At 38.8% G+C, this 11948-nt stretch overlaps 1 protein-coding gene across 1 annotated transcript in view; it reads right to left on the bottom strand.

The window, feature by feature from the left end:
- The window catches only part of SNTG2 (syntrophin gamma 2), a 442011-nt gene that overhangs the window by 137727 nt on the left and 292336 nt on the right, over positions 1–11948 (bottom strand). The window contains exon 13 of the mRNA XM_030886702.2: positions 3858–4064. Coding sequence (XP_030742562.1) covers positions 3858–4064 — 207 coding nt within the window. The remainder of the gene's footprint in view (positions 1–3857; positions 4065–11948) is intronic.

The raw sequence follows: 11948 nt of genomic DNA on the forward strand, positions 1-11948 counted from the left end.
AAAAAAAAAAGAGCATCTTTTTTATCTTTAATTTCACTTGACAAGTTTTGGGTGGGGGTGCAGAGCATGGGGTGTGATCATGGCGTCTTTCACTGGCTTGATTAACATTTGCTTTTGGAGTCATAAGAATAGCACTAGTTCTCGTCACTAGTAATGACCCTGGGGAAAGAGTCTGGGTCACCTCAGAGCTGTTCTTACAAAGCACGGCATGTTTCCAGTTGATGTGCTTTTTGCTGGTCAGTCAGAACTTGAGGTACAAAGTTTGCAGCAACCCTTCTCATTCCCAAATCTTTCATTAAAATAAGCTTAACTGAGCGCCAAAATGGTCCAGATAATATCCCCGCCTCTTCAATGGTCTGTGGCCGGTCTTCGAGCATAGTCCATGGATTTTTGTTGACATTTTCATCTGTTCAGGAAGTTGATGGACATCTATAACAAGGTTTGTCATCAATCGACATTTCACCTTTTTTGAAATGAGAAAACCACTCCAACACTTGAGTTTTTCCCATAAAGCCATCCTTGTAAGCTGTATTCAACATCACAACAATTTCTGGGGCATTTTTCCCCAGCAGGAAACAAAATTTCACAGCCTCATTCTGTTCTTGAATTGGCCATCACAAAAAAAATGAAGTTTGAGTGAAACTGCTTTTACGAAAAAAAAAAAATCACTGTGACACAAGAGAACCTTCCTTGGTGATGCCACGGGGTGCACTAACTCAGAGCAAGTTGCTTGATACTTGCCTAGCGGGAAAAATGCTTACTATAAAATCTCTGCCCAGCAGACTTTTTCTGTTTGGTGGGGGAGTACCCCTCATAATAATTTAAGGTTCTGAATATGTTCTGCATACTATTCTGAGCAGACAATCCCCCACCCCAGCTCCACTGGAATTACATGGGACTTGTATTAGAAACAGTGATGTTCAAACCACACACAGAATATTTACATACGCTGAATTAGGTATACAATGGACTGTGAGAACTACTGCTAAACAAAAAGCTATATTGTTTTATTCTATGTATTGGACTGCATTATTTTCTTTTTGTCATTGAGCTATTTCAAACTAAACACATTTCTCTATTTTCTTAATATAAAGGATGTATTCTACATATACTTAATACATATTCACCCATCCTACCCCTCCATCCATCCCTCCATCCATTCATCTATCTATCTATATACTGATTCACCCATTCATTTAGAAACCAACTTTTAAAATTTCCTACAAAAATTTACTAAATCAAATTCCATAAATGAAGAATTCATAAAGCTTAAAAACAAGTTGAAATATCTTTGGCTGATGTACAAACTGGAAATATAAATATGCTATTTTTGCCTCTGGATTCCTGATGTTTGAATAATCTACAAAAAACAAGAAGGTACCAATTTTTCAGGTATTCCTTTACGCCCTTCAGAAAATGTTATTGACTTTTTCCTTAGGTACTATAGGGACACTGTTGTCTACATGGTCTATATCCAGCCCCTACTTTTTCTTTATGCATTTGTACCTCCTTTATATTGTTTCAGGTAGACCTGACATCACCCTGTGCCAGAAGTCGATACATGAGTTCGGTCCTGGGCTGCTAATCACAAGTCTGTGCTTTCAGACCCACCATAGATTATGCAGAAAGTTGAGGCTGTTGGTTGTCGTTAAGATTTAAATCCTGAAAACCTTACATAGGATCACTGTGTGGGGGAATTGACTTCATCAGAGTCAATTAGAGTTGCCCTCATCATTCTAAAAACATTTGCTCTCCACTTAAGCCCTTGGTATCAGCTCCTCATTTTCCCCCTCCCTCTTGAACCCCTGATAACTTATAAATTATTATTATTTTGTCATGTCTTGCACTGTCCAAAGTCTCCCTCTCTTCACCCACTTTTCTGTTGTCCGTACCCCAGGGAGGAGGTTATATTTAAATCCTTATACTCGGTTCCCCCTTTCTATCCCACCTTCCCTCCACCCTCTGGTATTCCCACTCTCACTACTGGTCCCGAAGGGATCATCTGTCCTGGAGTCTTAAAAACTACATTGAGTCATTTATGTCTCCTGTCATAATTCAAATTTCAGATCTTTAATTCAAGGGACTATTAGCCTCATTTCAATTCTCCTTATTGTAGATGCCTTCTGCTTCCTTTCCTTCTGCATAAAAACATGAATGTTTTTCAAAGGGATTAAGCACTTCTTAGAATACATTTTTGGACTATTAAAATTCCAATGCCTCAATTTTTTTTAATCAACAAAATCACCAAATGTGAGAAGGGATGGTTTGACCATTGTATGTCTAAAGAAGAAGTTCTATTCTTAAGGAATGACAAGTCATCTTTCATCCATCTAGTATGATCCAACTCTCATTTTGTTTTGTGTAGGCACTAGATGAAATTACCTGCCAGGTTCCTTCCAGCAACAGGATTTTGTGATTTACCTTATTCATGATTTGGTCTCCTAGCTGCCTGTCATCTTCTTTTAAGCATAAGTTAAATATCACCCCAACTACACTCTGTTAGGCAGCACAAACAAAAAAAGTACTGAATAAACATGTTTCTTGTATATCAACCAAGGTGTATAAAGAAACCTATTTCCCTATTTTCTACATAAAAGCATAATGATCACTGGTGCAATATGAAAGAAAAAAAAGGATGGCATGTAAAAGTTCACCTTATGCAAAAAAATATCTTTCACTTTGTTATCTAATTACTTGTGAACTTCATGTATTCACATAATTTCTAAGTGGGTAACATCATTATACACAAGAAAATTCCTAATATGAGATTCTGTTTTTAATATTTTGTCTTTCAGCACTGATATGCAACAGTTAAATGAACTGGATGCCTCAGATATAAGTAATTTGGAATAAATTATCATTCCAATCAATAATAATTAATTGAGAATACAACAGGGAGCTAGGAAGAGACTAACACTTGGCTTTGATGAATATTTGAGCATAACATAATTAAGTAGATTATAACATCAGTGGATATTCCAGTTAAAAAATGTTTAAAAATGTCACAGAAATGCCTCCTGATCTGTAATGACACCTTACATGATGATCCCATTACATCATTACAATGTGAATGAGAAATAAATGTTAATATAGAATCTTTTCACATGAAAAACATTTTAAAAAGTCAAGGAGGTGTTATTAGTAACTCAGACTCGTAAAGTGCATAGCTATCCCCATTAGGCCAGAAATGAAATCAAAATGTTGTGCAGAGTTAAATTTCCTCTTCAAACACTTACTTAATTTATTTTTTGTCAATCTTAATTCTAGTATTGATATCCCTTCCGAAGATGATCTCACTATTTATGATAATGAGGGTTTAAATACAGTCTTCATTATATGTTCAATTGCTGTTGCTTATTTGCTACTATCAAGGAAGAAAAAAATTCCGATACAGGAACGACTTCACATTCTCTTCAGACCTGTTGTATCTCAGGGCAAGTGTAGTTATGGGCACTGGAAGATGACAGACATCCATGGAACAGCTACAGGTTTTGTTTTTAAGCTAGATGTTTTATCTCCTGTAAACATAGTCTATGAGAAATTATATTAATTTATCTACCTATACGAGTATATAGGATATGTAAGTGCAACATGCTAATCCCTTATTAGGACTGTTTTAGTCCATTTAGTCATAATAATCACAAATGTTGATCTGAGGGTAGATACAAAATAGTTAAAGGTAATAACTGAGTAACAATATCTTTTTGTAACATAGTGATTCTTATAAAACACTCAACTTGTAAAGATAGAATATTTTGTGTAAAATAGATATACTATAGTAATTAATTTAATTTAATATCACCAGTTAAATTTTGAACTGAATACAGAAACAAAAATAACTACAGTAAAGGACTTACCCCAGTTCTTTGAACTTCCATGAAAGTAGCTCTTTGGAATGACTTCTCCCAGACAGCAAGGTCACTTCCAAGTTCTACGTTAAAAAAATGACTCTTCCCATGGCCAGCCATGACACTAAAGCAATATGGCCTCTGATCTTCAAAATCGAAATCCTGAAGACCCAGATATAAATTTGCTTGTAACCAGCAATCATCCGTAAGCCAGAACTGAAAAAAAAACATGAATAAAAATATATTAGAATTAGCATATAGTGAGGAGAGTGAGAAAACCAACCACCCATTTTATAGACTGACTACTAGGAAATGAGGGGAGACAGATGTTATCTCTGCTTGGGCTGGGAAACACAACAACATGTGGCATACTTTTTGTCACATAAGAAATGGATAGGCACACAGCTCTTATAGTGTGTGTATGTACGCACACTGGTCCAAACCCCCTGTAACTGAGTCAACACCGTCTCACATCAACACTATAAAGGATTTCCACAAATACACATCTGCACTGGAGAATCCAGCTTCATCTTATTCTTCAGGAGCAGCTGGTAGGTTTGTACTTCGTTGGTTGGAAATTGATCCAGGAAGAATTATTTGTAAATAAATTATGTCTAACATCTAGTTACCTGTGTTTTTCCTTCAAATGTTAGTAATCACAGTTTTATAGCTAAATTTAGAAATAATAGGCTCATGTTCGGTATAATATCAACAAACATTAAAAACAACACCACATGAAACACCTAAAACTTTTCCTCTGCCTAAGCATACTTTTGGAATTACTAAACTCTTTCAATCTCCTGTCTTTGCCTCTTTAAACAAAGGGCATCATTCTTTGATTATCCCTTAAGTTTACAAGATATTTAGTCATATATGATTCAAATAAGTTACGTAAAGATAAGAACCAAAATAGAGTAAGTACTTTAGAGATACTGTATTTTTAAATATCATAGTTAAACAAAAAATGTTCAATTTTTGGTTAATAATTTGATCTGAAAATATAAAGTCACCACACATTTGCCCCATTATTATGGCAACTGTTAATGTGGAAACTATAGTAAAAATGTTTCTGGTGATTTTTCATGACATATGTACCGTGGTACTTTGCAAACTCATTTAAATTTTAAACTTTAAAATTCCCTTGTCTTAAAGTTGTTAGCTTTCATGGAGTTAGCTCCTGACATAATACAAATTGAAGTGCAGTGGGAAAAAAGACTGCCAGGTTTAGCTTCATTCCTAGAATTGGCTTGAGATGTCTGGACTGCAGTGATCCATCCATAGGGCTTTTATATGCTGATAAAAGCACATGGTCAGGTGTTGCTTGATGGTCTGTTTCAGTTGCAGATCTCCATAGAAACACAAGAAGATGAGACTAGGTAGCATCCAGGTAGAATCACCTGCATGAGGCTCCTGTTGTTAGATCAGAAATTTAAGGTGGCCAATATTGGGAGGCTGGGTGCAAAAATTAGATTAGGTGTACTAGGGTCTGGTTCAGATTTTCCCCTGAGATTTTTTGCCCATGGAGTTATTTGAGACTTCACTGAAACACTCTTAGGTTCACCACGAATGCCAACAGGCACTGCTGATCTCTTGCCAGGTCCAGTGGGACAACATTCACCACCCCTTCTTTCACCTAAGATCTGAAACACAAAGTTTGAAGTAGTTTCTCCAACTTGCTGTCTGTGTTAGTCTGGGTGCACTATAGAAACAAATCCAGAGACACTCATATGTGTATAAGAAAGAGAAATCTTTATATCAAAGAGCAATTGTATATTAAGAAAGAATGACAACCCAGTCCTAAGTCCATAAGCCCAATATTAGCCCACATGTCTGATACCAGTCTATAAATTCCTCTTCAGGCTCATGCAGCACATGCAATGATGCTGAATGTAGGAAGATCACAGGTGGTTCAAGGAACTTAGCGGTGGTGTGGGTCTTCATATAGTTCCTCCAGTTCCAAGATTCTGGCTGGCATCAGTGTAGCTCCATGTCTCTTGTCAGCAGGAATGTATGGCAGAGTATGTATCCTACCTCCAGTGAGCTATTTATCTCTGTAGCACCTCCAAATGAGGTCATCAAGCTGAGACCAGATTGACAGGCTAAACTTCATTCCTTCACCGTTAATAATCTCAAGTTGATACCAGATTATGTAACTACCACACTGTCTAAAGGTGGTCATAATCGCTGGCTCTCAGAGAACCTTCGAGAACTAGATATAAGACCTCACACAGGAGTTCCCCTCTCTGTTGTCCTCCCAGTTCCTGCATTCTCAGGCTTTGCATATTCCCTCCCCAGTCAGGAAGAGTGAGACTACATCTGAGATCCCTTTTCCCCCTCAACCCACCTCCAGGCTGGCAAGTGTGGGTAATGATAGATAATTAGACACTAATTTGCAGCAATTGAAGAGCCCCTGTGACATTTACCTATGACAGAAGGCAGATCCCTGGAGCACAGCAAGTAGAGCTGTGCATGAGAAAGCTGGGTGTGACACAGGAGTGCAGCCAGGGGAGAATTCAGATCCAGTCAGCCTCAAACCTACTCCGCTAATCCTGTCCTGCTTCCCTGTGGGAGAGTGTAACACAGTCCTGATACGAGGGCACACCAAAAGGCCATTATTTTAAAAAATTAAATTAAATTAAGAAATGTTTCCAATTTTAGGCTGTGTTCCTTTGTGTAACTTTGAATGTAAGCCACCAGAAACATGGTTCATAAACACAGCATTAACATAACAAGATGGACAGAACTCAGCTCCCAGATGAGTAGATCCTAAGATTTTAACATTACAAAACAGGAAAAGCCAACAGGAGCTGAAAGCAACAGACCAATCCCTAAATAGGCTCTACCAGTTTTGAGATCCACAGAGAGTCTTTGGAAGACTATAAATAGTGGCCAGACAGTCCAGACCAGACCTGTGTCCCAATTGCAGGCACTTCCCAACGTGGCCCAATGGCATACCTACAGTCTCTGGCCTCAGGCCATGCTCCAAAGCTCCCTACTGATGCTGGCCATTGAGTATGCAAAGCACCTCCCCTACACAGTAGTTTGACCTACCACCATAGTAGGCCACGCGTCATTGTAATCTCCAAAACTATTCTTACCAGTCCCACAGAGAAAAACCTCAGTCTCTCAGGAATGTGGCAACAAGTTCCTCCAAAACTTTATGTAGACAGCAACATACCTCAACACCCTCAAAAAGAAAATGAGACAAAGAAAATGCAACAGCGGTGGAAGTCCTAAACCTAATGATGCTCATAGAAACAGATATTGATCTGCCACACAAAGAAATCTTCAGAATGCTGCTTCGAGTAATACAGGGTATGAGGAAGGCAACCCAGAATAAGGACGCAATGACAGAGGAGATAAAGTCCATGATAGAGAGAATGGAGTCCATGCACCAAAGGGAAATACAAGAACTAAAAAGATTTGGCAACAGAAGCCAAAAACAAGATAACAGACCTCACCAACAGACTAAATGTGACAGAGAATTATACCAGTGATCTTGACAATCAGGCAGACTTCAACAAATGGGAAAGACTAAACTCCAGGAAGGATTCACCAAGGCACACAAGAGTTAAATTATCCAATATAGAGGAAAAGAGAAAATATTAAGAGCAATATGAGAAAAAAGGAGGTCACATACAGTGATGCTCAGGTAAGAACATGCTCAGACTTATCTTCAGATACCATGAAGAGGAGGAGAGAGTGCAATAACATCTTCTGAAAGCTGAAAGAAAAAGACAAAACAAAACAAAAAACTGGACAACCTGAAAATCCTCCATCTTGTCAAAGTATCTATTAAGAAAGACATTGAGGTAAGAGTCTTCCCAGACAAGGAAACACTGAAAAAATGTCATTAAATACCCAACCCTGCAAAAAATCCTTGCCGACTCACTGTTGTCGAAAGACCAACATCCACCAAACAGAAGCAGGAGACGACCATATAGCTCTATTCAGAAGGCAATGCATCGGAAACAAGCACCAAGATAATATTGCCTCAGAGGGAAGAGAAGACAAGAATGAAGTCCCCCACATAAAACCAGCACATATACAAATATATGAGGATGGGGAAATAGATCTATGAGCCTACATTTATAGATTTAGTATTAAGGTAGCAGAAGGACATTGGGCCTCCACTCAAGTACTCCCTCAACACAAGAATACTTTCTTCTAGTAAATTGGCATTCTATGATGCTCACCTTCCTGACACAACCGCTGAAGACAAATGGGTGCATAAGCAAATGTGGTGAAGAAAGCTGATGGTGCCCGGCTATAAAAAAGTATAGCGTCTGGGGTCTTAAAGGCTTGAAGGTAATCAAGCGGCCATCAAGCTCAGAAGCAACAAAGCCCACTTGGAAGAAGCACACCAGCCTATGCAACCACGAGGTGTCGAAGGGATCAGGTGTAAGGCATCATCAGAACAAAAAATCTTACCACAGTGAATGATGGGGGGAGTGTGGAGTGGAGATCCAAAGCCCATGAGTAGGCCACTGGAGATCCCCTTGCAGAGGGGTCTCGGGGAGGAGATGAGCCAGTCAGGGTGCGATGTAACAATGATGAGAAATACAACCTTCCTCTAGTTCCTAAAGGTTTCCTCCCCGCTCCCACTACCATGACTCGAATTCGATCTTGCAAGACTGGCTAGACCAGAGGAGGTACACTGGTACAGATAGGAACTGAAAATACAGGGAATCCAGGACGGATGAGCCCTATAGGACCAGTGGTGTGAGTGGCAAAACAGGGAGTGTAAAGGGAGAATGGGTAGGAAAGAGGGAACCGGTTACATGGAACTGTGTGTGACCTCCTCCCTGGGGGACAGACAACCGAAAAGTGGATGAAGGGAGAAGTCGGACAGGGCAAGATATGACAAAATACCCATTTATAAACTATCAAGGGCTCATGCGGGAGGGGGGAGCGGGGAGGGAGGGGAAAAATGAGGACCTAATGCCGGGGGTTTAAATGGAGAGAAAATGTTTTGAGAAACGATGTACAAATGCGCTTTACACAATTGATGTGTGTATGGATTGGGATAACAGTTGTATGAGCCCCTAATAAAATGTTAAAAAAAAACAAACGAAAAAAACAAAACAAAAAAAACCAGCACACTGATGTGAGGGAGATAGGAAAACATCCAGCACAACAGGTATGCTATGAGAGCAATGAATCCACAGATGGTGGTAACAACTCTGAATGTCAATGGCCAGAATTCTCCCGTTAAAAGACAAAGGTCATCAGACTGGCTCAGACCATCAATCTGTTGCCTAAAAGAGACACATTTTAAGCTTGCAGACAGAAACAGATTAAAAGTAAAGATTGGCGAAAATATACTAAGTAAACGGCAACCAGAAAAGGCAGTTTGTAATCTTAATCTCCAACAAAATTCTCATCTGGTGCAAATTATAACAAAAGACAAGGAAGGGCACTATATACTACCCAAGGGTTCAGTAGACCAGGACCCAGTGAACATAATAAATTTATACGCACCTAATGAGAGACCCATGACATTTGTCAAACAATTCAGAAGATGAAAAAATAAATCACAGACATAACAATCATTGTAGGTGACTTCAATACATCACTATTAGAGAAATATAGATCACTTGGAAAGAAGCTCAGCAAGGAAGCTACAGAGCTAAACACTACAATTAGGTGACTACTGTATACCTTAGAGACATTAATAGAGCTCTCCATGCAAATGCAAACAATTCACAGTTTTCGAGTACACATGGCTTATTTTCAAAAGTAGACCACATGTGGGAGCACAAGTTGAGCCTGAGTAAATTCAAGCACATAGAGCATAGAGGTCATTCAAAGTACCTCTCAGATCACCACACCATAAAGCTGGAGATCAACAAATGGGCGACTAGAAAAACAATTGGAGGATGAATAATGATCATCTGTGACATGAATGGTATTCAGATTAGAGAGGAAATTAGGAAGTTTCTAGAAACTCATAAGAATAATTCATTGTACAAAAACCTATGGGATACAGTAAAAGCAGTTATTAGAGGAAGTTTAATAGCGATTAATTCATATATGAAAAAGGAAGAGAGATTTATGACTGATTCGCTGTCACAAAACCTGCAGCAACTAGAACCGAATCAACAGAACAACCCCTCCAATAGTAAAAGAAAAGAAATAATACAAATCAGGGCAGAGATGTACGAGTGGGAAGACCAGAGAAGAATGCAAAAAAATCAGTGCAGCAAAAAACCAGTGTGGTAGTTATATAATCTGTTGCCAACTTGAAAGGATTGCAAACGAAGGAATAGAGTCTAGCCTATCAATCATTGTATAGCCAATGGGGTCTCTGTGTGGGAATGGCCTTCCCCTCAGGATTTTGCGAATTATTTTATTTCTTCCTTAGAGGTGGGAGATATTCTCTCTCTCGGCTCATTCCCTTGGTCTCTCTGCTGACAAAGCTCACTCCCTGTGAGACATCCCTGAGGAGAAGCCACATGGACCTACCCTGATGCAGCCCTGGGTGCTGGAGAAGCCACATGGAGACCCAGCCAATGCTGAGATACTTACAAGGCATTGGATCCACAAGACTTCCCACCCACTGGCCTGTGAATAGAGAACTACAGACCGATATCTCTAATGCACACAAATGCAAAAATCCTTAACAAATACTGGCCAATAGAGGACAAAAGTACATAAAACATATCATCCATCATGATCAGGTGGGATTCCTTCTAGGGATGCAGGGATGGCTCAACATCGGAATATCCATCAACATAATCTATCAAAGTGATAATAAAAAGGATAAGAACCACATGATATTATTGATAGACACAGAAGCACCGTTTGACAAAATCCAACACCCATTCCTAATTAAGACACTCAAGAAGATAGGAATGGAAGGAAAATGTCTCAAAGTTATAAAAACTATTTATGACAAGCCAATAGTCAATGGATAAAAGATGAAAACAATCCTACTGAAAAAGTGGCAGAGACAAGGATGTCCCTTGTCCCCACTCCTATTCAGCATTGTACTGGAGGTCCAAGCTAACAACATAGGGAAGTGGAAGGAAAATAAAGGTGTTTGTATGGGAGAGGAGGAAGTAAAACTATCGCTATTTCCAGATGACATGATTCTACACATTGAAAATAATAATATATAATTTATCAAGGGTTCAAAAATTGGGAGGGTGGGGGAAGGAGGGGGGAAAGTGTAGCTGATACGAGGGCTCAAATATAAAGTAAAAATGTTTAGGAAAAGAAAATGGCAACATATGTACAAATATGATACACTCAATGTATGGATTGTTATAAGAGCTGTAAGAGCCCCCAATAAAATGATCTTAAAAAAGAAAAAGAAAAGAGAAAAAAATAAATACAAGAAGGCCTCAAAGAGTTTGTAGAAAAATATAAATTTTTTTTTTAAAATAGGGGAATTTTCCATGAAAATTCCACTTTATGTTCAGCCTCATAACAATGGCCAATTTTCCGTTGAGCATATGGTGCAGGGATAAGGAATTGCCCAGGGTTTCCCACAAGTAAAGAGATGGGTTTATCACGGAAACACTAATGTGTCTATCTCACTGTTAGAGATCGTCGAATGCATGATCTTTTCCATTGAGGTGGTAGTTCATGTTATCAGGATACTGGTGCAGAAACATGTTGTTGTTAGGTGCAATTGAGTCCTTTCTAACACAGGGACCCTATATAACAACAAACAAAACACTGCCATGTCCTGTGTCATCTCCCCATTGTTGTTATGCTTGAGGCCATTATTGCAGCTGCTGTGTCAATCCATCTCCTTGAAGGCTTTCCTGGTTTGGCTGCCCCCCTACTTCGCCAAGAATGATGTCATTTACCAAGTACTAGTTTCTCTTGATAATATATCCAAAGTATTGCCTCATTGCTTCATAGAAGCAAACTTGAACGTCTTCCAAGAGAGGTTTGTTCTTTTGGCAATCCATGGCAATGTCAATACGTTTCACGGGCATCATAATCCAAATGTACCAATTCTTATTCTATCTTCTTTATTGATAATGCCCAGCTTTCCCATGCATATGAGGTGATTGAAATACCATGACTTGGGTCAGATGCAACTTACTTCTTTTTTTTTAATTTATTTATTTATTTATTTATTTTTTA

The sequence above is a fragment of the Echinops telfairi genome, unplaced genomic scaffold, assembly GCF_000313985.2.
Source record: "Echinops telfairi isolate 266 unplaced genomic scaffold, ASM31398v2 ScPeMD7_3509;HRSCAF=4178, whole genome shotgun sequence".
In the NCBI taxonomy this organism is placed as follows: Eukaryota; Metazoa; Chordata; class Mammalia; order Afrosoricida; family Tenrecidae; genus Echinops; species Echinops telfairi.